Source organism: Saimiri boliviensis, chromosome 10, assembly GCF_048565385.1.
Source record: "Saimiri boliviensis isolate mSaiBol1 chromosome 10, mSaiBol1.pri, whole genome shotgun sequence".
In the NCBI taxonomy this organism is placed as follows: Eukaryota; Metazoa; Chordata; class Mammalia; order Primates; family Cebidae; genus Saimiri; species Saimiri boliviensis.
Genome location: NC_133458.1, coordinates 95,004,790 through 95,032,495, shown reverse-complemented (window position 1 = coordinate 95,032,495; position 27,706 = coordinate 95,004,790). Strand labels below are relative to the sequence as shown.

Below are 27,706 nucleotides of genomic sequence, written 5' to 3'. Positions count from 1 at the left end.
AAAATGCTTAAAAATGGGCCAGGCGCGGTGGCTCAAGCCTGTAATCCCAGCACTTTGGGAGGCCGAGGCAGGTGGATCACGAGGTCAAGAGATCGAGACCATCCTGGTCAACATGGTGAAACCCCGTCTCTACTAAAAATACAAAAAATTAGCTGGGCATGTTCATGTTGGCGCGTGCCTGTAATCACAGCTACTCAGGAGGCTGAGGCAGGAGAATTGCCTGAACCCAGGAGGCGGAGGTTGCGGTGAGCCGAGATCGCGCCACTGCACTCCAGCCTGGGTAACAAGAGCGAAACTCCGTCTCAAAAAAAGAGAAAATGCTTAAAAATGGATTCATACACGTATGCGTTGACAGAGCAAACACATTCTTGACCTGTAAGCTGCTTTGTTATTTAGGTCTTCTTTAAACCATGACCTTCGGTGATGCTATCATTTACTTCTCTGTTCTTTCCCCCACCCCCTGCAACAATGACAGAAACTCCTCAAATCTATTAACATTCCCATCTCAATGGAACACTGGGCAGGATTGTTAACTCACACAGCAAAGGCACACGACTCTCCCCAATAGAAAAAAGCAGGATTGCTTCTGCCACGAACAAGTTTTGAGATATAATCAGCTTTTCTTTTCATTGTCATTTTTCTTTGGTTGCTTGTTTTCCTTGGTTATATCCATTGAACTACATCTAATATTCTGCATGACACATAGTGTCTGGGATTGCAAAGAGAAAGGGAATAAAAGGGCATGGAAAAGGTGAGAGGAGATACAATCTATCATAAGTCTTGGCACCTTTTTATCTTTACACAAAACAAGATTTTCTTGTATATTTTATATAAATTTCTTGCTAAGTTTTACATCTCTATTGCCTAGCTACAGCCCTATGCAAATAGGGTTTATAACCAAATGCCTAAGCTACACATCATGTGGAACTGTATGTTCCAAGATTAAAATTGGTGTAAAATTAGGGAGAGTGTTTTTTATATAAATGTCTTCATATATGCATTCTGTTGAACATATTCCCAAGTTTCCTGATACAGCTGGCCAATCCATTCTCTTAACCAGAATTCTCCCCATTTGTATATCCTGATGTTAGATATATTTGGCCAGCGCCCTACAAAGAAGTAAAGGGTAAGAAAATAAATGTGTACAATAGTTTGGCAGTGTCTCCCATAACCTGTCAGGACTCTGTACTCATCTCCATTGTAGAGCTCCAAATTCCATATTATCTTCATTGCTCTCCTGAAGAATTACTGAGTGTCAATTATCTACTATCACTTATCCCATAAGGAAGAATGAACTTAGTTAAGAAAGCTGGGATCTATTAAGATTATAGCCACCTCTCAACTGATTATTGACTCCTACAAAAATGTCTTAGAGGATAAGAAACTGAGAGATACACAGAGCAAGTGAACTTCCAGCAGCGCTACCTACTCATCCGCCGTCTTCCCATGCCTCGCTGACTTGATCCTGAATTAATGAGCCTGTTATATGACAGCTAATAAAAATGACTAGAGGAGAGATACGGTTTGGATTCGGCCACGTATTTGGTTCAAGGCAGAATCGATTTTATCTCTATTTAACACATGCTTGTTTTCTGTCTCACTTGTCTTCCCCACAGCTCCCTCTTTTTTCCATCTGGGAAACTTATCTCTGAAAATGCTACCATCAATCAGCCAAAGACACTCTTCCCGACAGAGCGTCTGCCGGTTTGACCAAGCACAAGTAGTCACTAGTTTGAGGATGCCTCCCACTCTCCCTATAGCTCTGCGTTTTCTAGCCTGCTCAACCACACAAGAGCAATTTGAGATATTTATATTGGCCTCTCGTTTCTATTGAGGTAATGGCACCACGTTCACAGAACTGGGCATCGGGTATGGTATGGGTCACTGTGCTGTGGAATGGAAGTTGCACGTGCTGTTTGTCTAATGTTCCTTTGAACATTACTGCTTTGGATTTTTGCATTTGCACTCATTTTGGTCTGGTTTGGCTCAGTGCCTGTTCCAAAAGCATGAAAATCAAATGCTTACAAGGATGCCTACCCTTTGTCCCCAAACCCCTGTGATAACTGGCACCGCTCCCATTTTCAAGTCGACAGCTCTCCCAATACCTTCAAGCCTCGAAGCTTAAATTTTGCAGTGCGAGAAGAGGGAGACAGAGAAGATCGAGAATATGGGGTTGTCTGCAGCAGCCAAGCACTGCTAGAAAAGAAGGGAAGAGGGGGAGCAGGAGCCAGGCGGGCCCCTCTCCCACAAAGTCTCAGCCGTGAACACACCCGCTGGCTGTAGCACAAGAGTGCTGTGCGTGGGCACAGGTGGGTCCCAGTCTTTCTGGCTGGATGCAGCTTAAGCGCTGAGCCTGAATGAAGACTTTCATTGCTGTTTGCTGTTTTTGTTGGCCAGTAGCCATGGCAAACATTTGCAGGTGGCTTGGCCAGATTTTGACACTTAAATATTTGAGGTTGTGATAAAAATCAGAATATTACTACAATATGGTTCTGTGCAGCCTCAAAAAAAAAAAAAGTAAAAAAAAAAAAAGCTATCTGCAATTTCAAATGCTCATTTAAAGACACAGTCTCCAGAGGGAACTCATGTTTTCAAGTAAGTACTCATTTCCTCTTTCCTGAGAGAAATAAAAGAGTCAACCATCCCCAAATGTTACCACCTAGAGTTCCATACTGAATCTACTGGTGAGATGGGTTGGGTTATTTCTCGCTGAGTCTCCAGAATCATCCGGGCAAAGTTTTGGGTGGAGAAAAATGGAAATGACAAGATGTGTGCGTTTGAATCAACATGGCAAACACACCAGGGAGGAATCTCAAGAAAAGAAATAGCCTCCATCAGGCTTGGCAATGAGATAGTGTCCTAAAAGTGACAATTATCTCCTAGGACACACCAGGAGTGACACGCAACACCCCAGGCTGGAGAATAAATGGGAAGATGGAGTGTGTCCAAAAGGCATCTATTTTAGAGAAACCCACCTCCATCCAGGCATGGTGACACAGCCTACAAATGTCACCCAAATGTACAGTCCTGGGCCAGCTGGGTAAATTATTTGCACAGTCAGCACTCATCTTAAACTTTAGTGCTAGCCCTTAAAAGATTGTTTCATAAAGACCAGCTTTGTGCTAACAATGGCTGAATACTAAGGGCCTCCAAAAGGGTAGTTGGTGGGGGGTGGCGGGGGGAGGGAGGCAGGAGAACTCCGAGGGGGAAGGAATGCTGTAAAACTGCTAGTAAACTCTAGCACATTTTATGTTTTTTCCCCTTGAAAGAAAAATAAAATAATTATAATTAGTTGGCCTCACTGTGAATTGTCTGCTGAAAGCCAAGCCACTTGAGAGAAATCCCTGGAGATTTAGATGCTGTCTTTAATGAACCCACCCCACCCTCTTAGCATACTATGGGTTCTTGATTTAGATAGCGGCAACATTTGCTCTCATGGTCCTTTGAGAAGAAAGGAAATCTTTAGCAGAGACACTTGCCAACCTAGCATTGGCTTCTTTCAACAAGGTCAAGCATTCCAAGGGCCAGGTTAACGCTCTGTTTCTTGAACAGAAAACCAAGCGCACCCACGGCAAACTCACAATGTAGTCATTACTCATAACTCTCGTTTCTTAAGGTGGGTCTTTACGTGTCACAGCCCATGCTGCTAAGTTGGAAATGTGAGACAAGCTGCCCCTTCTGGAGCATCCTAGATGCCAGTGTTCCCTGAGGGTCTGGAATTCTTTTTTTTTTTTTTTTTTTTTTCAGATGGAGTCTCGATCTGTTGCCAGGCTGGAATGCAGTGGCGCGATCTCGGCTCACTGCAACCTCCACCTCCTGGGTTCAAGCCATTCTCCTGCCTCAGCCTCAGGAGTAGCTTGGATTACAGGCACACGCCACCACACCTGGCTAACTTTTCTATCTTTAGTAGAGACGGAGTTTCACCATGTTCGCCAGGATGGTCTTGATCGCCTGACCTCGCCATCCACCCGTCTTGACCTCCCAAAGTGCTGGGACCACAGGCATGAGCCACTGCATCCAGTCCGAGGATCTGGAATTCTTCTAATACCAACAATCAAGAGGGGAAAGACATACTGACCAATTGTGGAGCAGTGTCTAATTTTTTAATGACCACATCCGATATTCGACTGAAAATTCAGACTGAATGTTGATGCACATATCAAACACAGCAAGCGCCCCTTCACACTTTAAAAAGAGGATTCTGGGAGCACAGGGTAGCCAGCTCTCAGCTGCCAGCAAGAGAACCTTATCACAGTTCTTTGGCTTAAAGTTATTACCTTTTCTTCCCAAGAACCCACATGCTCTTAAATCTTTTATTACATCTTTACTCTCGTGAGGTTGGAAAGAACAGTCACCATCCTCATTCTGGGGATGAGGAAGTGGGGCCAGAGTCTGCGTTTCTGAGAAGCTCCCTGGAAATGCCCCCGCTGCGGATCCTCAGACCACACTTGCCATAGCGAGGGGCTAGAGCAAACGCAGGACACCCAGAAATGAGGGCTCTTTCCATCACATGGCATGGCGCGTCGGGTTCAATAACAGGATCTTTCTACCAACTTTTCCTCAATTCCTCAGTAGTGTCTATTTGCATAAATGAGAGAGAGGGGCTTTGCTTTGCTTTGTCTACTCCAGGAATCAGTATGGACCAACATAGAGAAGGGGAGGGCTGCTAAGGAGGTAGCAACGAGAAGGAGAAGCAGTAAAGAATGAGCAGAGGGCAGGACGACTGTGGAAATACGGTAGTCCTCCTTATCCGGAGTTTTGCTTTCTGCGATTTCAGTTAACCGTGGTCCAAAAATATTCAAAGAAAAATTCCAGAAATAAACAGTGCACAAGTTTTAAATTGCTCACCATTCTGAGTAGCATGATGAAACTTCATGCGTCCCAAGCCATCCCCGCAGGATGTGAATCATCCCCCTGTCCACCGTGTCCACGCTGTAGACACACCCCACCCAGTAGTCACTTAATAGCTATCTCAGTTATCAGACGGGAAAAACATATTATACGCAGGGTTTGGTACTATCCACACTTTCAAGTATCCACTGGGCAGCGTTTATCTCTCACACACAAGGAGGGGTTGCTGTACACAGGAGACACAGCAGATGAGTGTGGCAGCTCCCAGGAAGGGAAGGGCACACTTGCCGGAGACAAGGCTGAGCTGGTAGAGCATTCCCTCCACCACGTCAAGCATTTGTTCGGCGCACTATACTCTGGTCTCCATAACAACCATGGGTTTTCCCACAGTCATCTTAAAGTTCACAAATCTTGTCCGAAGAAATGATGACACAGAATGACTTGCTCCTCACCCCACCCCTACCACCCAAAGTCCAGGATCAAAACAGCTCCTACCAAGCAGAGACGCCTCCCTTCTCCCATCAAAAGCATGACTCTGAGCTCTAGCCAATATCACACCAGCCAGAAAAACCAACCAATCTGTACACCAGAAACCAGGAGAAAGTCCAGAAACATTTCCTGAGCTCCAGCCAGGACCCAGGGGCAGCCGAGGAGGGCTCCTTACCCGATCTGGCGGTTGGTGGAAGGTGCCTGAGTGATGACGGAGCTGGACTGGGGCGACGGCATGGCTTGCTGAATCACAACGCTGGTGTCGTGGTTGGGCAGCCGAGCGCTGCTAAGCTGGTGAGCTCCGGGCCCCGTCATGGCCCCACCAACTGCATTATGCATCGAGATATTCTGCCCAGAGAAGACACAGGGGAAAGGTCAGGAGGAGTCAATGTTTTTATTCTACTCTCAAGCTCTCAAAGGCCAAAACTGGGAATCTAGTCGTGTCAACTATAGAGAGAGTTATGGCTTCCGGCAAGCCATGGGCCCATTCATCTTGTTATAACGTACAGCTACAAAGAGATGAAAAATAACTACTCACCCTTAGCATAAAGCACGTGAGACAATGCCTTAAAGTTTCCTTATCACTCTGCTGTCACCCTGATGTGGGGTTCGCATCAGAGATGTTTAGTGCCTGCCTTCTCTGACTTGGAGGAGGAATATCAGATTTGAAAATAATTTTTGTGGTAAGAGCGTACTACCGTGATTTCGTGAACAGTCATTCTGCATCTTGCTTTGCATGACAAGCACGCTGTTTTTCTTTCTTTTTTTAATTTGTACTCCTGTAAGAGTGGCCAATCATATATGTTTTTTAAGAACATGACTATCATTCCAAATCATAATCTCAGGACTCAGGACACAAGCTCAATAATCTGTGGAATGAGGATAGATGACTGAAATACATGGCAGGGTGTCTGAGAGCCAATGATCAGAGCAAGAGTTGCCGCTTTCTGCTGCATTTTCATAAAATCCATCTCTCACAATGCATGGAGTAATGGGAAGACAGAACAATAATCAAGAGTCTAGTTACTTGTTCCCTGTCTTTTCCTCTGGAACACAGGATGTTTGTATTCGCAACTCTATCCCGTGGTGCCTGGACCATAGCAGACATTCAACAGATGTATATTAACAGCATTAATAAACCAGTGAAAGAACAAATGAAATGCCTGAGTCACTTACAGGGCCTAATATCATGTATTTATTTCTGATTACTTCAAATGAAGGCTTATTTGTTTTAAATTCAAAAGTAAGTAAAATATGTAAGATAAAACTGTTTTAAAAGATAGCTCTTCATAGAAAAGAAAGTTACTGGGACAACCAGAGAAAATTCACACTGAGCAGAGAGGGCTGATCAACACATTGGGACTGAAAGGTCAGAAAGAAATTTAGAACCCAGTAAAGAAAGAGAAAGTGGCATACTGTTTATGTCTGTAATGCCAGCACTTTGAGAGGCTGAGATGGGAGGATGGCTTGAAAACAGGAGGTCAAGGCTGCAGTAAGCCAGGATCACACCTCTACACTCCACATTCCAGCCTGAGGGACAGAGGAAGAATCTGTCTCTGAAAAAGAAAGAAAAAAGAAAAGAAAAGAAAAAAAAAAAAGAAGAGAGGAGAGAAGAGAGGAGAGGAGGGGAGGGAAGGGGAGGAGAGGGGGAGAAGGGGGGAGGGGAGGGAGGGGGAAGGGAAGGGGAGGGGAGGGGGAAGGGAGGGGGAGGGGAGGGAGGGGGAAGGGAAGGGGAGGGGAGGGGGAAGGGAGGGGGAGGGGAGGGGGAAGGGAGGGGGAGGGGAGGGAGGGGGAAGGGAAGGGGAGGGGAGGGGGAAGGGAGGGGGAGGGGAGGGGGAAGGGAGGGGGAGTGGGAGGGGGAGTGGGGAGGGGAGGGAGAGAAAGAGAAAGTGCTTGGCCAAACAAAGTAATAGCTAAGGGCAAGAAGTAAGTCTCTATAAACGGCAAGGTACAGCTCTTCAGCCTAGAAGGGCGCAGAAATTTAAGAGGTCTGTTGGACAAAGGGTTGAAGATGGGAGGGGAAAAAATGGAGCGTCGCCAGCCATTTACGAAAGGAAAAATACGTATCTGTCTGCGCTTTGGTGTTAGCAAAGAAAAAATAAATGTTACCCAGGAGAACTAGAAGTAGTCCTTTGAAGTTCTTCTGCAAAGAGAAGGATTTCCTGCACTACGTGTTAAACGATGGTGATAACATATATGGTATTTGGGGTGGCTGTGTCCATCACACTGCACCTTGCCCAGGTTTCTGATTTCTAAATCCTGACCACACAGTTTGCCAGGAGTCCAGGTGGAAACTGGGCACCCGGCTTAGACTGTGAGCCTACTGTGTCATTGTGGGACCCCAAAGGCAGGAACAGACTTATATATACGCACAGGCCAAAGACTTCTCTTCTACACTGGAAAGTTTTTCTGACATGGGAAATTACAGTGGTTGGGTAAAGTAAGATGAAAGGAAATGGTAATCTGCTTTGGTGGCAGTGCAGGGACATACTTCAGTTCTTTTTATAGGATCTACAGATTTACAGAATTGGACTAAAAATGATCATGAAAATAAAGAAAATTGTGTTATTTCTTTTGAAAGTGAACCTTAACAAACTTATTTTTCTGCGTCTTAATGAGGTCAGAAACTTTAGGTATGATTTTGTACATTGTTAAGTTCAAAGACACTTAAAATTTCTCGTCGTGTTCACAGTCACCTACTCTGTCAATAACGGTTCCAAGGCCCAGAACCATTTTTGACTCCTCTTTCAGAATTACCTCCATTGTGCTGTGTTACCAGAGGTTGCCACTGCTGCTATACAATTTATTTTTTAAGATCACAATCTTTAAATTCACAAAAAAGAATCTAAAAACATATGGACGCTCCTCAAATATCCTGGATGTCTCTTTTCTATCACCCTCTTAGGCAGTCCCCACGATCTACAAGTTTAACTAAGCGTCCTCCATCTCTTCCAGTCTTTCCATCCATCCTTTCACCAACCTACACCCAGCTGCCATCGTCTTCTATCCTTGTCTAGACAACCACCTCCTAACTGGTCTCCTTCGTGCATTCTAGATATTTCCTAGCCTCATCCTAACCATGCTCTGTTCCAGCATAGGCCCTTGCCCTGCCTCCACCTTCAGACCTCAAAATCAATCACCATGTAGGCAAGCCTTTCCTGCCCACTCCCTCCCATGTGATGGGTACCATGTCCTTTTCCTTGACAGTACAATGGTTTACAGTTGTTTTTGATTGCTTGATTGATAGCTGCTTCTCCCCTGGACTGTAAGCCCAATGAGAGAAGGAAGTAAATTCGATTCTACTCCCCATTGTGTCTCCATTGTCTGGCTTAGTGGCTGGCATATCCCAGTGCTCAATAACTAGTGAGTGAATGGGTGAACTATAACATTCATGGGATATTTCATATGATGAAATATTACCTTTTTGTTCCCTGGTCAATTTTTGAGAGTGTTAATGTCCTGTCTGTTGACCTTGTGATCTGCAAGTATGCAATAATGCAGTTTTAAATATTAAGATACTTGTTACGGTTCAATTATGTGCTGGGGAAAATAGAGAGGATCCGGATTATGAAGAACACCACGAGCCTTGTATATGTATAATAAAAAGTAAAACCTTGCTAAAAATATTAAAGGGGCCATTGAAGGAAGACGCTGAGAATTGAGCTTCCAATCTTAGAACGCTTTGGCTCAAGTGCTGACGACCACCATTCTTTACATCCACCATGGAAAAAGGCAAGGAAAACTGACTTATGCTGCAGCACAAAGAACAGGTTTAATTCTTCAGAGTAAAATATGTTAAATAAGAGAAAGAAGTAAGTCCCTCCTCCCAAAAAAGCTTAAGAATCTTCTCTGAGAATCACCAAAATGAATACAAATCTAGGAATACACTATCTAGGAATATATCCAACACTCTCTTTTATCAACACTTTACTGGCATCCCTTCATCTCTGTGATCTCTACCAGAAACGGAAGAGGCTCCTGAAAGACATATTCTAACTCTTCTATAATCTCTTCTCTACCCAACGCATAAAATCTGCAAATTCTCTAGTCTTCTTCTCCCAGACCCGAAGAGTAATTTCAAAACATTTTGGAAAAATAAACAACCCAGCAAAAGCATTCTCATTTCACATTAAGAGGAGGGAATTTTTTTTTCTTTAAGCATTACATAGTAAATCAAACACGAAATTACTTTCTGAGTTCACATTGTCCCAATTATGAGTTCAAAACCTGTCTTCATCGATAAAAGAATAGCATTTTACCTCTGGTTAAATCTCCAACTTCAAAAACACAAAGAGTGACTCCATCTTGCAGAGTCATTTCTGACAGTACAGGTGAGTAGATGGGAAGCTGCTGAAACAATGTCACCAAACTAGTGGATGGAAGTCAACATGCAGGGAAGGCCCAGAGATGTTCCTCGAAGCTCAGCCTTCGGCCTTTTCTTGTTCAACCTTTTTTATCAACAGCTTGGATAAAGATGTAAAAATCATGCTTGTCAAATCTGCAGTCGACACAAAGTTGGGAGGCATAGCTAATGTTCTAGAGAGCAGAGTCAGGTTTTACTTGAGCCAACTGTGTGATCTGGCCTCCAAAAATGCTAACATAAATCTACGTTGCTTTAGGAGAAGTGAAACATTCAGACCTAGAGAAGTAATTATTCCACTGTAGAGTACATTGGATTGACCACATTTGGCCACCACATTTTAAGGGGGAAATTGACAAATAAGTGTGAATGAAAGCAATGAAGGCATCTAAAATGTATCACAGGAAGAACAGAGAAGAATCAGAGAACATTCAGTCTGAAGAGACTTAAAGGATCGTGCTAACTGCTTTAAAATAGCTGCAAGATTAGATATAACCTATGTTGTTCCAGAGGACATAATTTTTTTCTTTCTTTTTTTTTTTTTTTTTTTTTTTTTTGAGATGGTGTCTCTTTCTGTTACCCAGGCTGCAGTACAGTGGCACTGTGGTCTTGGCTCACTGCAACCTCCATCTCCTGGATTCAAGTGATTATCCTGCCTCAGCCTCCCAAGTAGCTGGGACTACAAGTCTGTGCCACAATGCCTGGCTGATTTTAGTATTTTTAGTATAGACAAGGTTTCACTATGTTGGCGAGCCTGGTCTTCAACTCCTGACCTTGTGATCTACCTGCCTCAGCCTCCCAAAGTGCTGGGATGACAGGCGTGAGCCACCGTGCCTGGTCAGAGGGCATAATTTTAGTAATGGAATCATGATGATAAAAGTCAATAATAATTACAGTTTGGGTACCTCTATTGAAAAAGGCATGATGGTAGATGCTTTATAAACCATACCTCTAGTGTTCACAATGACCCTTAGAGGTAGGCATTACTGTCCTTATTTCAAGATGAGAAAAAGAGTCAAACTCCTCACCATCACCAATACCATGCCACTCACCTCTGGCCACCCTCACTCCTAATGGGGTGATACTTTCAAGGTACACATATGACCTTCCGTCAGAACAAATGTACTAATATGTAGAGATACCCAAAGACACCACAAGCTGCCTGTAATGTACTGATCTTCCTGGCACTGGAGTTGAGCCAGGATGAGTGGTCATTTGTCAGAGATGTCACCAAAAGGATTCCTGCATCAGGAGGGAGACAGTACCAGATGACTTCCAAGGTCTTTTCTATTGCTAAGATTCTCTCATTTATGATACACTGTTCATGATTTGGCTCAGATGTTTCCAAACGATTGGTAATGTGTAATAGTGTTGAAAATATACAGGCTTGGGAGTTAAGAGGTCTGTTCTAGTTCAGTTTGTCTACCCCTCCTTGTAACCATGTAACCTGGATGCATCATTCAACCTTGCTGGGCTCAGCAGCCTCATCATTAAAGGAGAGGGCTGGACCACATGGTCTTCATGATCTTTTCCAGCTCTGACACTCCACAGTCTCTTCCTACGTAACATTTTATGAGACACTAAATATCCAAATGACTTTCTAGACTCTGATTCCTGGACCTACAAATGTTGATTTTTCTCCATAACCATAAGCTTTTGTAGAAATGAGCCTTCCAAAAATTGTAGCTTTCTGCCAAACCCCAAGGGATCACGATTCAGGAAACGGATCTAACAAAAAGCACAATCTCCCAACCACCAAAGACGAAAGCTCCACGTTAAACAAACCATCTTCACCAACATTACGCCCTCGTTGATTCACATTTCTCGCGCCTCCTTTTAAGTTCTTCCTTTCCTCAAGTATCTTGGGATGCCTTGCTCTCCATTCATTATTGTTCTGAGACAAAAGGGTGTGAATGAAATGAGAAGCAGGGGAGTAATGAGTCTTGATTGCATACTCCTGAGCTTGAGGTAGAGTGGTAATTGTCTTTCTGCATGCATGGGCTTGGAATACAAAATGCAAAACAACAATCCCATCTACATAAACATTCATCCATGTTCTTAAAAATAACTGTAATTTCAGGGGGTGGTAATAAAGGATGAAGGGAATGGACCACAACTGAAAGTGAAGGTTGGAGCATACAGGCAAAATGATGTTGATTCCCGTATGGTCTCAGAATGTTATCTGCAAATCTATATTCCATCCAACTGCCACAGTGTGGAGACTTTATGGGCTTTTCCATAAAGAGCCAGGGTCATCTTAACTCGCATTTACAAGTTGCGTTGTGCAATCTTAGAGTTGTCTGCATCTTAATGATGCCTGGGCAGTTATGAAGACTTTCAGAAGTTCCCAGATGTAAACATCCCTGAACTGCATCCAAAAGATATGCAAGACGTTCCCAGAATTACAAAGGGTCTAACCCTCTGGAAGCGACTAAGCTTTCTGGAGGTATAGAAAGGAGGCTAGAGAGTCCTGATTCCCCTGTTTGGCACTTTCAGGAGCTATCTATCAGGATAGGTATTTTTTGGATCTTACTAAGAGGACAGGCTATCCCACGACCAAGGAAATAGTGAGGTATCAGAGGAGACATGGAGTGGGGAGAGCACCAGGGACCACGCAGGCCACCTCCTCTCCCTCCTAGATTCTCTGCAGCACAGTCACACAGGCCAAGGTGGATGGCACAAGGCACGAAACCATCTCAGGTCACCTCTTCAGAAGGGAGAGGAGACCACAGGGGCTATGGAAACTCTAGCCTAGATATACACATTTAAATTCTGCTTTTTCACTAAAAAAAATGAGCCAGGCATGGTGGCACACACCTGTGGTCCCAGCTACCTGAGAGGCAGAGGTAGAAGGATTGCTTGAGCCCAGGAGGTTGAGGCTGCAGTGAGCCGTGACTGCACCACTGCACTCCAGCCTGGGTGAAAGAGTGAGACCGTGTCTTGAAGTTCAATCATTCATTCATCCATTTTGCTTTTTTCAGTTTGCTACTTATCTCTGACAAATTCCAAGAGGTACCAGAGTATAGAAGAAAAACAGAACCACCAGAATGGGCCAGACCCAGGATCAAGTTTGCATCAGCTCCATAGTGTCTGGGGCACATAATTCAAGTTCTCCGAGCCATACCTTTCTCATCTTAAAAATGGAGAGAATCATCTAAAGGACAGGATTAGCATCAGAATCATGTGAGATGACAGATGTCCCAGCACAGTGTCTGACAACAAAAATGAACTTCTTTCCTTTTGGTAAAGTCCAGAACATGCGGCTCAAAGACAGCACGTACAGTCTGGTGGCTGCTCCCCATGATTGATGTTAATATTAATAATGGCTAACCCTGATACAGCATTATCGTATGTCAGAAAACTCATTTAACCCTTATCATCAGTCTAGAAGGTAGGTATATGGTTACCAGTCCTATACACATGAGGCCATTAAGGCAAAGAGAAGTTAACTGACTTGGACAAAATCACACAGCCAATAAGGGGCAAAGCTCAGCTCCAGGCACTTTGGCTTCAGACTCTTAACCAGGCTCATCACCACTAAGCCACACTGCTTCTCTAAGTCTTATTGTACAAATTTGTGTGTATATGTGGAAAGTGACATGGCAAAAAAATAAGATATGCCTGCTATCCTTACAATGGTTTACATTATAAATCAGTGATTAATTAATATTGGTATGTGGTCTGAGAATTACACAACAGTATATCTGGCATACTCCTAATTTGGATCAATGTCATCATCATCACCTTCACAGCTGGAAAAGCCTGGATAGACACCATGAGTTCATTTCCAAATCTCTGACCCCTGCCCCTTATCTAAAAGTCATGCTGCACGCACAGGCAGCTTCCTTCTGACTTGAAGAAAGACGCTGCAGTAGGTAGAGAGGCAGCTTGCACACCGATACCATCATCAGTAGCCTCAGCCCCCTCACCCATTGCCAGAAGCGGACAACCCCCATACGGAAGGTTCTAGACTTGAGGTTGTAGGATTCTGAGCAGCAATATCCGCCCAGCTTGCTGAGGTTCCCGTCCAATCTCCAGAACTCTTTCATTCTTTCTAATATTGGGTTCGAGGCAATGGAGCCCTGAACCATCCCTGTAAGTGTTTTATAGCTATTCATTTAATCCTGCAATAAAATACTCGAGACAATAACTACCTTCTCAGGTGCCACCGTTGACTGTGAGAAACAGTTTCCAGGTGTCTCTCAAAGAAAGACTCTGATCCTTCCTCATCCCTTTCTTAATGCCTGGGACTGTCCCTGTTTCTATTCTCATCTCCCACATTACTATCTTGGTTGTCTTTGCTAAGTATAATCATATGGGTGAAAAGGAGCGAAATGGCTCTACTTTATTCAGGTTACTGTAATCAAGATGGAGCAAATTTCTGTGACTGACATATCCACCAAACTCCTGGGCATTAGAAACTAGTCTCATGCCATTAAAAATGACGTAACTGGCCTGGCTGGTGGCTTACGCCTGTAATCCCAGCACTTTAGGAGGCTGGGGCAGGTAGAGCACCTGAGGTCAGGAGTTCTAGGCCAGCCTGGCCAACATGGTGAAACTCTGTGTCTATTAAAAAATACAAAAATTAGCCAGGTGTGGTGGTGGGTTCCTGTAGTCCCAGCTACTCAGGAGGCTGAAGCAGGGAGAATTGCTTGAACCTGGGAGGAGAAGGTTGCAGTGAGCTGAAATCACACCACAGCACTCCAGCTTGGGCAACACAGTGAGACTCCAACTCAAAAAAAAAATAAAGAAAGAAAGAAAAAAAAAAGAAACAAAAGACAACATAACTGCACTCACTGTTCTTAGAGCAGAAAACATGCTGTGTTCACCCGAAAATAATCAGTGCCTGCCTCCAAGCGGTGTGCTTGGTAGATAGCAATGGATTCAATTGTTCTGCAAATAAATGATGTGTGATCTTGGGCAAGCTTATAGCTTCCCTGTACTTCAGTTTTCTCAATTGTTAAATAGAGACAACTCTATCTGATACAGTTTTTGTAAAGATTAAATTAGGTAATACAAGCATAGTGTTTAACGCAATGTTGGACACATTAACTGTCCAATAAATGTTAGCAGCCGTTATTCTAATTATCTTTATTCTCATCATCATTACCATCAATGCTTACAGCAGATCTCTACCAGATAGCATCAGCTAACTACTCCTTGGTCCTCCACCTTATCCCAAACACACTGCTTTTAAAGCTCTTAGAAACACTGGCATATATATTATTTTTAAGGTCAGTCTTCCTTCTAGCTATCAACACCTTGATGATGGGGACAGGGTCTGATTTGCTATGATTGTATTCAGGGCCTAATGCAATGCCCAACACATAGATGTTTGCCGAGTGGATATATAGAACAGTACAATGAGCGCTGTGGAGAGAGAGAAAAGAACACATCAGCACTCTTCTTACTACAGTGAGCCTCCAAATTAGAAGGAATGTGAAAACTAAGGAAGAAAAGGGATGAAAAACACATCAGTCTGAAAAATACCTTCACACACACACACACACACACACACACACACACACACACACTGTGCTTTCTGTGGAAGCACAGAAAGACGTGTTGCCGAGAGCCAATTATACCACGTTCTGAACGGCAAAGGGCTGGTCAGCAGGTCTGTTTTCACTTAAACTCCATCAGTAAACACATGATCTTGCTTAACATCTCCAGTCTGTCGATTTTTGTCTTCATGATTCCCACATCTGCCTTGCCTTTTCTTTGCCATCCCACTGGCTTCAGAGGTCTATCACCTCCTGTCCTGATCGTACAATTATTTCCTACTGATCTAAGAGCCTGGCTCCCGGCTTCCAATCCTTCTGGTCCCTCCCAGAACACTCCAGATCCTGTTCTCCAATCAACTGATGTCATTCCGCACCTTCCTAAGGCCGCTCCCCAGCTCTGAAACCTACTATAGCTCCCCATTATCATCAGTCAAAGCCCACACTTAGCCATGCCTTCAAGACCTTGTATTTCCAGCCTCATCTCCTACCACTATCCCCTGTGCAAACCCTAAACTCCACCCACACTGGTCTATTCATTACACAACTCGTGACTTCAAATTTTCACCTTCATACTTTTGCCTGTACATGCCCCAAGCCTAGAATTTCCTCTCCTTCTCTCTGCCTAGCTAAATTCTATCCTCTAAGCAATACATTTATTGACTGCTGACATTTTCTCAAGTACAAAATGAGGATAGTGTACCCTTCTTCCTTTGACCTGCAAAGTAAAGATACAGCGATGGTTTGAAAAGAGCTTTAGTGACATACATATTACCTTACTACCCTGCTGTTCTCTGCTCTAACATCCTCTCATTGTTAGAATGATTCCCTTCCTCTCTCGTTTTCAGGTTCATCTTAAATGTCACCTCCCGAACTAAAGGTATCCCACCTGTTTTCTTCTACTTCGGCACCCTAATCCTTTCATCTATAGTGTGTTTCACAATGTGCGATTGTTATTACTACGATTTTCAGTTCACTATGCAATAAATTCCAGGAAGAAAGGAACATAGCCTCTCTTGTTTTCTCTTCTATTGCTAGCACCTAGCTCGGTGCCTGGCACAGAACTAAATGACTACTGGTTAGATAAATGAACTGTGATTTTTTTGTGTGTTGAAATGTTGAAATGTGTCTAAAGAACAACCGATACACAATTTCCTCTTGTCTAAGTCAGGCACGCAGTCATCTTAAGCCTGAGATCCTAATATAGAAATATAATATTGGCTGCACGGTGGCTCACGCCTGTAATCCTAGCAATTTGGGAGGCTGAGGTGGGTGGATTGCCTGAGCTCAGAAGTTTACAACAGCCTGAGCAACATGGTGAAACCCCATCACTACTAAAATACAAAAAAATTAGCTGGGTGTGGGCATGCACCTATAGTCCCAGCTACTCAGGAGGCCTAGGCAGGAGAATTACTTGAACCAGGGAGGCAGAGGAAGCAGTGAGCCGAGATCACGCCACTGCACTCCAACCCGGGCAATACAGTGAGACCCCGTCTCAAAAAAATAAACAAGAACCATTTGCTGCTTTGAGTCATCCTAAGTCCTATCAATACACAGAGGCCAGCACGCAGCTTAACAGTCTCCTCAATGTACCATGTGTCATGTCAACCACAGCCAGTGAAGGACGTGAGGGCCCTTCCAAGTGAATGGAAAACCTACAGGAAAAAGCAAAGTGACTAGAAACAAGGGAGGAAAGCGGTCCGAGGCAGGTGTGGGAAAGATAGACAGACAGCAGCAATGACCTTGCTCAGTTCTCACACCTGCTCAGTATAGGAGAAGAAAGGATATTTAAAATCACAAAGGGGGCATGGAGCATGCAGAGAAATGCTGAGCATTTGCACACTGAGAATCTAGTCTGGCAGTGCAAGAAGCAAATGGCCCATTCTAGAATTACTAAACAAACGTCTCTCCCTTCCTTACCAGAAATTTGCAAAGTTTCTAAAAATAAGGCATGTATAAAACTACCACAAGGATGCTGAAGGGTCTATTTCTTCAGCATTTCAAAGAGACTCCAACGCATACCTACCTAATGACCAGAAGTATAAATGTAGCACTCTCTGGAAAGCTGCTAATGATATATTACAGATCTGAGAAGAGACCCGCCTTTGCCTTTCCCTTGCCCAAGCCCCCCTTTCTCAGCTCCTGTTCTCTCCTGGCCGAAAGAGCTAGAGGGTAGGGCTGGCTAAGATGAAATTGCTTGAAAACTCCCTTGCCTGGAGCACTGGTTGGGCACCTGCATTCTGGAATAGTTGGCAAATTATACTCTTAACATAAAATAGAAATGCTATCTCCAGTGGAAGGAAAATGTGCTACAAGCTAGACTTCCTCCTCCAGAACAATAGAGAAAAGAGGCGCTGGCTGCTTCATTTCACTTCTGGTAGAACCTGTCAGGTATCTCTTTATGAATGGCTTTGCATTGTAAATTGTCTAGTACTTGCACATGTAAGTTGCTGCTGTGCCGTTGTTAGGATCAGTATTAATTTAGCCGCCTACTTCTACCTGGGAAGTGGTTGTTTTACTGGGGAATGAGTACCTTTGAATCACCATTGCTTCCAACCAAACTTAATCATCTTTACCAGTATTTCTCTGTTCTTAAAGCAAAAACCAAATGAAGCAATCCAACAGAGAAACTTGAAGAGAGGCCTAGTCTGTCTTATCGGATGCCATCTGAATTTAAAGAGATGATCTTTTTCTCTCGATCAGAGCAAATGAACAGCATTTGTTATGTGGCACAGGGGATACCCTTGCCACGACTGGGCATGACAGTGCCCAAAGAAGCTTCTGGAAATCCTTTCTGAATATTAAAAGCAAACTTCATCCATTTCTCCTAGCGCAACTTGGGTTCTCTAGATCCTTAGGGGTTGCCAGTGCAATAGGAGTCACTGAGATAGTTTCCATTTTTACAGTTCCTGCAAGGTACTCCGGAGACCTGCATGCCATCGCCCCTTGCCACGGTGATTTCATTTCCTGCCACTCAACTTCATCACTCTGGTGCTGCTGCAGACTCATGAGAACCTCCTCGATATTCTGCAAACACACACAGAGTCTCGGCACCAGCTCTTCCCGTAAGCTGGAAGGCTTCTTCCCACGTATTCCTAGTTCCTTCCCTCACCTCTTCCAAGTGTTTCCTTAAACGTTACCTTCCAATGAGCCTCACACATAAGGCCTGGCCACTTGATCAGAAATTATAGCTCTGCCTCCTTGAAACCATTTTTCCCTTTACTTAGTCCCTTACTTAATCGATCCCATTCCTGACATCCTCCCTTACTTACCCTAATCCAAAAGCACCAGACCATTTCTGATCCTTATTCTTCAAATAAGAATTCAAAACCAAACAATAAACAGAAAACCTAATAGTTCTATTTTTTTTCCTTAATCATCAACGATCTCTCCTATGAGTTCTTTCTCTGGGATCTCGTATCTTTAAAATACTCCTTTAAAAGTCATAAATTCATTTTCCTGTGCAATCCCCTGCCTTGTGAAGCTATCCCATTCCTTAATTTCTAAAATTTCATTTTAATTCATCGGCCCATGAGACTCCACTATTTCTCAGTATTGCTAAAACGGCAGTCAAACAGAAAGAAAATGACGCTTTAGTCTGAGAACACTGCAGGCAAACGCACAATTTCAATTAGACAGTTTCACTACTTTAACATCTGGGGTCCTAGTAGGAAACAGCTAGTACCTTCAAACTGGGTAATGTGAGGAGCATTTAATAAAGCGACTTTTTGCAAAGGTGGGAACAGATTGTAGGAAAACCACAGACAGTGTAACACCCTGGGGCCAGTTTCAGCAGGGAGCTGTTAGCATCCCTAGACCTGCAAGAGTAACAGAAGGCAGAGGTTACCAGCACTCAGGAGAGAGGAAGCGGGGGGGAAAAGTCAGCAAGACCAGAGGAGAAGAGAGAACCGTGTAGGGAGAAGGCGCCTGGCCAGACCTGTGGCTCCTGGTCCAAGAAAGCAGCCAACCGAAAGAGCTAGGAGAACAGGTGCCCAGTCTCTCCCTGCTTCCTTCCCAGAGCCTGCAGTGATGCCCCCATGGCCATAGACCCAAACCGAATAGGAAAACATCAGTTAGAGGTGTTCATTCAGATGATGTGTATGAGCCAGACATCCAGGGCAAGAAGAGAGTCCAAAAGAGAGAGAATGGGCTTGGATGGCCAACCAGAAAATACCCAATATAATTACATGTTCATTAAACTTGCGTTATTTTTTTCTTTTTGAGATGAAGTCTTGTTCTTTCACCAAGCTGGAGTGCAGTGGCATGATCTCAGCTCACTGCAACCTCTGCCTCCCCAATTCAAGCAATTCCTCTGCCTCAGACTCCTGAGTAGCTGGGACTACAGGCGTGCACCACCACACTCAGTTTGTATTCTTAGAAGAGACAGGGTTTTACCGTGTTGTCCAGGATGGTCTTGATTCCTGACCTCATGATCCACCCACCTTGCCTCCCAAAATGCTGGGATTATAGGCGTGAGCCACTGTGCCCGAACTAGGTTATTTTTAATTTGTTGCCAATATATCCATCATACACGTTCATTAGAGAAAATTTATATGAGAAAAAATAAGTCTGAAGGGGGGAAAAAATTAAAAAATCAGCCCTCATCTTGATACACGGAAAAATAAACTAGCTCTACATTGACCCATGCACCTAAAAAAATCATGACTGGACTGAGAAAAACAGTAGCAACAAAGCCAAGACGCACCCATCCCATGGTGTGCCCAAGTAACCTGGCTCCACCCGGCAAAGATGAGCTCGGGCAAGCGTGGCTCCTCTGAACCCAGTTACACGCCCTGAAAACCAGGTCTCTCTTTAAGACCACAGCTTCCTATCTGTCTACATTCCTCCCGGTGAGACAATCAGGCTTGGAATAAGAACAGCTTTATATGCGTGAGCCACAGAAGGTAGAATTTGGCACCTGGTGTTTATGTACCGTAAAGCCATTACCATGCCGAGCTCAACTCTACTTTCCGCCAAAATTACTGAGCAGGAGGAAAGTGGGAACATCTAGAAGCTGCCTTTCTCTAGCTAAGACAGCCAGGATGTATAAGTTGACTCACTAAGCAGAAGCACTAAGGTCAGTGACATCCGTATTTTTATTGAGGCGCTCTCCCTGGCCACCTCTCACTCCTGTGATATGACGCTAAGTCTGCAAGTCCCTGGCCTTTGGCAACTGAAACATTCTATAGTATTCCATTTTAAATTCATTTTCATTCTATTGTGCTCTACTGATAACTTCAATAAAGAATAAATTTACTGATTATTTGATATACTAAGAAATAATATTTCTAAATCTCAACTCCAGATGAGATCTCAGGGGAATCAGGGATTCACGTAAGAACCACATCCATATTGCTGGAGCTTTCAGAAAGTGAGTCCCTGGACAAAAGCCTTTGTAACTTTCCCTTTGTGCTGATGCTCATGTTCTTATGCTAATGATACTTATGTGTTAGTCTTTTTCTTTTTAAATTTTGCTCTACGATCTGTTTTTAAATACTTGTGTTGTCCATTCACTTATAAAGAAATCTGATGATAGCCATATATGTAAAGAAATATGTTTTCCAGATGTCTTTTCACAACTGTATAGTTTGCTAGTCACTTTACAAAATAGTTTTCAAACCCTATACATGGATTTACAAATTTCAATCTGCCCTAAAACATCAAATAGGATCTCAGTACAAAAAACCTTTTTAAAGGCTTATAACCATTAGTAAAAGGTATGGTCAGGGCCAGGCTCAGTGGCTCACGCCTGTAATCCCAGCACTTTGGAAGGCCAAGGTGGGTAGCTCACAAGGTCAGGAGACCAAGACCACTGTGGTCAACGTGGTGAAACCTCATCCCTACTAAAAATACAAAAATTAGCTGGGCATGGTGGTGTGTGCCTGTAATCCCAGCTACTTGGGAGGCTGATGCAGGAGAATCGCTTGAACCTGGGAGACAGAGGTTGCAGTGAGCCCAGATCATGCCACTGCACTCCAGCCTGGTGACAGAGCTAGACTCTATCTCAAAACAAAACAAAACAAAACAAAACAAAACAAAACAAAACAAAACAAAAGGTATGGTCAGGGCAAAAAAACCATGAAGTATTTGAATTTCTTGTATTGTCTTCACACTAGTGAAATGGCTTTGCCTACAAGTCAGTTATGCATTTGCACCTAGTACTGATTTCTCTGGGAAACTAAGTACTAATCTCACATCTGCTGGCACAGGAAGAGAGGACAGTTGCCAGTCTTCATGAATGCCTTGTCTCGTATGTTGCTCCATTTATTCCAACATCCTTGCCCAACACCACATTTGATAAAGGTTGAGGAATGCCCATATGAGGGAAGCTTTTTATTTACACATTCACACACATAACGTAGCTTACAGATCTATGACAGCGGAAAGGCCTCTAGTGCAGTAAGTCCTAGCACCAGCTGAACAACACTCCAGTGGAGGCGGAAGAGATGGAAGGAACACTGAGCCTGGGTGGGGAGCTCATGGTCTTTTATCTTAATTTTGTGACATGATCCAATTACATCTATTCAACAGTGCCCTCTAATTACTAGTGGAGATGAATAATGAAAGATTCTCCTTGTATGCAAGCTCTCCCCAAGTCTGCTTCCCTCCTTGGCTGGCTCATGGGAACATTCTAGAGTCACATATAAAGCATACCTAGAGCTTGCGGCATGCTCAGCCAAATAAAGGGTCACTTAAAAATCTGGAAACACCCTCTGGGCCTCCAACAAGAGGTCATGGCCCAGAGCCGACCTTGTGAATAGCAGGGTAGAATGGAAAGGGACCTTGTCCTGCCTCCAGGCACAGCGTCTATAACCAAACAGGTGCTTCCCAGCAGAGTTACACTTTTAATATGCAAGATTTGAGAGCTAGGTTTTGGTGGTATCTGAGGAAAATAAAAAGAAACAAGAAAAAAGCAGATCCATGGAAGTGAAAATAATGATTAACACAGAGGAAGCAAAGGCAGTGAAAAGGTGGGGAGAAGGGTCCATCCCAATGGGAACAGAAACAGGAATGCAGATGGAGAAACCCAAAGCAGGGGTCTGGCTTGGATGCAGGCTGGGAGACAGGCAGGAAGAAACCCACGTCTGAGGTGAAGACGTTTTTAATGAACTTTTAAGTACCTGCACACAGAACTTCAGGGTTGAAATATACCATAGAGAGCCTTGAATCCAACTCCCTGATTTGACAGAGAAGAAGGGAGAGGCCAAAGAGACGGTGTGACCAGACCAGTGGCCCACATCTACATGGAGGCAGGAGTAGGACTAGAATCTAGATCTCTTGACTCCTAATTCACTGCTTTGTCTCCTACAATGGGTGATTTTAGAGAGTGTCATTTCTACAAAGGGGAAGGAATGACTGTATTTCATGTTTACATTTAGATCTCCATACACTCAGTCAGTAAGGTAATTATTTCACTTTGGGGAAGAGAAAAGCCCAGGGGTCCACTTAAAGGAGGCAGGAGTGACAGTCAAGTTCAGCAGACATCCATCTCCTGGGCATCAGTCTTGGGGACTGAAGGGAAAGGAATTCTCTTTGATGGATAGATCGAACTTAGGATCCTGACAACCTCCCGTCAGCCAAGGAATCTCTGATCACAGAAGCCTGAGGATACTTCATGCTGAAAAGGCATTCCAAGCGCCCCCAAAATATAGCCCAGTTACAAGGCTGAGTCCCAGTTGGTCACTTAAGGGATTTTCCCAAAAACAAACCAAGAATAAAAACCAACTAACAAAATCCAGCAAAGAATCACTTTCGTTCTGACAGTTTTTCCACACATTAAAAGTGCCCAGCACGATTAGGACCATTTCCTCTGCGCACATTAGGATCATACTCTGATAAAAAGCTGAAACTTTAGCGTGGCTGCAGGGACAGGAAAACAAGACTACCTCTATGGTTTCATATGCAGATGGTGTCACCCTTAATGCTGAAATCATAAGCTATATATTTTTACCCGCTCCAAGCTGCCTATTGTGTGCTTATAAACAGGAACCTGGCAGCATGTCAGGGGTGCAAATTGATTTCCTTTCCCAAATAAAATTTTCAAAAGCAAATAAACAAGGTTATGTGGGCTAATGAAACATTGCATGCCAGGCTGGGGAGAATTCTTTTAAGATGTATTTTCTTGAGCAAAAGCAACACAAAGCATCCATGAAAGGCTCTTTCATAAACAACGTGTTTACACAAAAATGCATTACTTGAAAGACAGGAAAAGCCATGGTGCATCTCCCGTGATATATTTGGATTGTGTTTTATAAAAAATCAATTAGGGGTGGGTAGAAAGTAGTGAGTCCCTGCAGTGCTGGAGAGTTTAGAAATTAACTGGAGCTGCTTAGAAGTAGGATGAAGTTGCTCTTGTTTAGAAAATGTTAGGATCTTAGTGTTTTTATAATTTATCATCAAGACCTAAGTAGCGCACCTTCAAGGGATGTCACTGGCATGAAGAAAGCTGCGAGAGAAAACTGAATTGCGCCCACGGTGCTCAGAGACCTGAATGGCCAGTCTGGTTGACTGTCGTCAGTGGAAACACCTCCTAGAGAGTGGCCTATTTCCCAACAGAGGTGCGGAGACCACCTGGAAGCAGTTCTGGTCATCTACTGCGTAAGAAGCGTCTCCAGGATCGTGCCTACCTCGTACTTCACCACACATCATTCATTTTAACCTTGTCCTGGAACAAAAGCCATCCCTAACGGACTGTGACCCCTCAGATCAAATTATCCTGCACCATCTCCTTCCTTCTCCGTCTTCCCATCTTTCAAATACCTTTCTGCCAGTGAAGCCAGGTAGCATGAACCCTGATGGCATTCTAATGAGCAAAGTCACAAGACAACGCGACATGCAGCTGAAATATGTCATTAAAGAGGGTCAAAGGGAAGGCTCAAAACTGCCCGGGAGACATATGAGTTGCTGTCTGCTGATGGCCATTTATGAGCAGGGGCATTTTGCTTGTTGTTTTGAACCCCCATGAGGTATCCTTCTCTCACAGTGACTGTCCCTCCTCACGGGATGGGCGTGGTGCACCAGAGACCAGACACACTGGAGCAAAGTCTCCATCATCTCAGAATGGCCCCGGTAATAACAAAATGAGATGAACCTGCACAGGAACTTCCATTCAGCCTTCAAGTATAACTGAGCTAACTAGTTAGAAATGAATTGGTAGCTCGCTCACATCTGTAATCCCAGAACTTTGGGAAACAGAGGCAGGCGGATCGCCTGAGCTCAGGAGTTCGAGACCTGCCTGGGCAACATGGCAAAACTCCGTCTCTACAAAATCTACAAAAATGAGCTGGGTGTGGTGGCAAGTGCCTGTAATCTCAGCTCGGGACTCTGAGGCAGAAGAATCACCTGACTCAACAGGCAGAGGTTGCAGTGAGCCGAGATGGTGCTATTGCACTCCAGCCTGGGAAACAGAGTGAGATGAAAGAGAGAAGAGAAGAGAGAGAGAGAGGAGAAAGAGGGGGAGAGGGAGAGAGAGAGGAGAGAGAGCAAGAAAGAAAAAAGAAAAGAAAAGAAAAAAAAAGGAAAGGAAGGGAGGGAGGGAAGGAAGGAAGGAAATGAAAGGAAAGAAAGAAAGAAACTCAGAAATCACACTCAGAGCTTTCTTTTTTCCACCACTTTCAAATACAAGGTAAACACTGTCAGGCTGATGCCTGCAGTGATTAATGGGGTAACATTTGTAACATGCTAAGCGCTTTCCAAAGCTCAAATGCAAATGCTTTAGACCAAATACTCTGGATAACAGTTAAAACACAAAAAGGGTTAGTCACCAGTTGGCTGAGAATATGAACCCGGGAAGGAATGACAGAGGGGAGGTGTGTTTTGTGAAAGGATTTGGTGAGGGGTGGGTGGACATCAGAGAAAAGGAAAAAGAAAGGGAAGGGCGCTCGGGGACTTGCAAAATCTGAAACGTGAACTATTCTGTTTCCAAAAGAAGCCATTAGCTTTTCAAACGCTGCACCGTTTTCAACAGCACCAAAGATAATCTAACTACAGAAAATCTTTCTCAATACACATAATCCTACAGGGTTTGATCCAATGTATGTGTGAGAGTAGATTACACTGATTATTTTCTTTTCCTATCCCAAGAAAATGACAGTTGAGTCCGTGGGACAGGCCATGTACCAGGGGCTTGGCACTGCTAACCATCAACTTTGCTCGCCCCATTTTCTGTGGAAAGGGAGGAATCGAATTAATCGTTGGCAAATTTGATAACAGATGTGTTTCTCAGCAAATCCACATCAAGCATTCTGAAAGTAATTACCCGCTAAAGCTTGTTGTGTTCCTATGTACATTTGGCATCAACTGGAGCCTTCAGCGAGCTTGTTTTTATCTGACTTGAAGCTGAAGCCTCGGGGTGATACTCCAAGTGCTGCTTTAGATTATAAAGTCTTAACGGCCCCTGGCTTTAGGGCGCTGTGTTTATTGATGCTATGTAAGCAATTTACAGTCCCTTAATAGCACATTCACCACAATGTTACAGTGTTTAACTTGTTAAATTATATTTAGAGCTTCAGGGAAAATTACCTCATTGGCTTCACTAGCACGCGTTATTGATAGCACACCGGAGTTAGGCAACATTCACCTGACTGGGCACAGCCCAGGAAGATTTTACAGGCTGGAGGTGGAGGAGGTGCCGAAGTAAGGGACAGATGAGAGAGATGAAGGGGAAAGAAGTCAGGGAAGAGAGAGGAGGCTCAGGAGAGCTCGACGACGTCTTATCGAGTCACTTTTAAACTGTAAAGCAAAGGAATGGGCAATGGTGGCCATTTTGATTCCAACTTCTCTTTCAGCCCCTCCACAACCAGGCACTGCTCCACTCTCAATCTCCCCGTCCCTTAGAAGAACATCCCGCATCTGAGGGTCTGGGAGACAGCACTGACCTCCAGCTGCTATAACCCCCCAACCAACAGGCTTAGCTCTCAACCAACAGGTTTAGCTCTTTAGGGATAAAAATATCCCAAGGGAAACTATGGAAACGTTAATAAGATGAACAAGGAGACAGAGGAGGAGGAAGAGAAGGAAAAGAACGGCAGGAGGAAAAGGAGAAAGAGGAGGAAGGAGAAGCAGCAAAATCTTTGTCAGACTAAAGAGAGCAATAAAGTAAGGACAAAGTATCTTTGAGCCTGAAGCGTAGTGATGTCATGAGGCTTCTTCAGAAAAGCAGCCAAAGGCCAAGGTATTAAAATGCACTGAAGAGGCTAGAAAACAGGCATGTGAAACCAACCAAGTGGCTGATGGGCTCTGGGGTCTTAGTTCATGTGACATCTGCTGGCTCACAAACTGCTAAGGGTTTGAAGCAAACCATCAGCAATGACAAGTTTTGCAGCGTGTAACCTCTGAGGAAAACAGCATCCTTTTCCCCGCTTATGTAAGTTCTGTACTAGGTTTCTCAAACTCAGGATACTTGATAATAATTAATAACCAAAATAAGACAGGATGTTAAAAAAAGAAAACAGGCATCCAGTGAAATAAACAACATTGCTCACCAGGCCATTTTGGCCGACATGATTACGGACAAGGAATGAGAGAAGGAAACAAGAAACGGCAGGCTGTGTGCATGTCAAAAGGTAGAAAACTAGAAGAGAGGAAACGCTATTCTGAACATAAGCGTGTAGCTTCCTGAGGAAGTGAAGAACACCGAAGCGTGTAGCTGCTAAATATCAGAATGTGATTCCTAAATTTCGGTCTTAAGTATAAATCAGAAATTCCCCTTCATCGTAAATTTGACAGATTTGAATGTGAGACCTAAACTTTCATGTTTAGTGTATAGGGTTGCGGTTTCCAAACTGCATGCCCCAGGATGCAGTACTGAACTCACAGGGAGGCCACAGAATCTATTACATTTTGAAGAATGCACAGCAGTATTTGACATCTGCTGGACACTGAGAAAACTCCAGATTACCGGTGTTTCAAAATGAGATCATACTTACATGCCTTTAGATTATTTCACATCTTCACAAAGCTGAATTTTGGTGATTGCTGTGATCAAAAGCCAATATCATGCAAAAATAAGTGTGGAACGGAAACGAGAGTGGTGTCAACTGACCCTAAGACTTGAGAAGTTGTGCAGAGCCCAACAGGTACACGTATTCCATGAGGAAGTAATTATGGTTATTTAAGAATGAAATAAGACAATTCCTTTTTGTGTGTGTATGTATTATTTATGCCAAATATCTACAGAGATGCTTGTATGCTTATTCGGTAGTTTTGACCTAACTACTTAATAAGCAGAATCGTATGGTATTTCTTTCAGGCATGCCAGAAGGAAAGTCATTGAAATACTGAAGACGTCTGGAATTAAAAGTTTAAGAACCTCTGATCTAGGGAAAACTGATAGAGAAAATAATTAACGGTAATATTTAACAAAGAAGTAATTAGAAGAAAACATAATTCGGGCTAATTGGCCCTTAGGACAGCTGGTTGTGTGGTTAAGAGAAGAATCTGCTGTGTTTTCCAAAGGTCAGCAGAGATTCCGATGGCTTGGAAATTGACTGAGCTAGCATCGTGG

The 27,706-nt window shown here is 43.7% G+C and overlaps 1 protein-coding gene across 2 annotated transcripts in view; it reads right to left on the bottom strand.

The window, feature by feature from the left end:
- CREB5 (cAMP responsive element binding protein 5) overlaps positions 1 to 27,706 on the bottom strand; it is a 423,257-nt gene that overhangs the window by 249,369 nt on the left and 146,182 nt on the right. For both annotated transcript variants that reach the window (XM_003935162.4, XM_074379650.1), the window contains one exon: positions 5,516 to 5,688. In XM_003935162.4, coding sequence (XP_003935211.3) covers positions 5,516 to 5,688 — 173 coding nt within the window. The remainder of the gene's footprint in view (positions 1 to 5,515; positions 5,689 to 27,706) is intronic.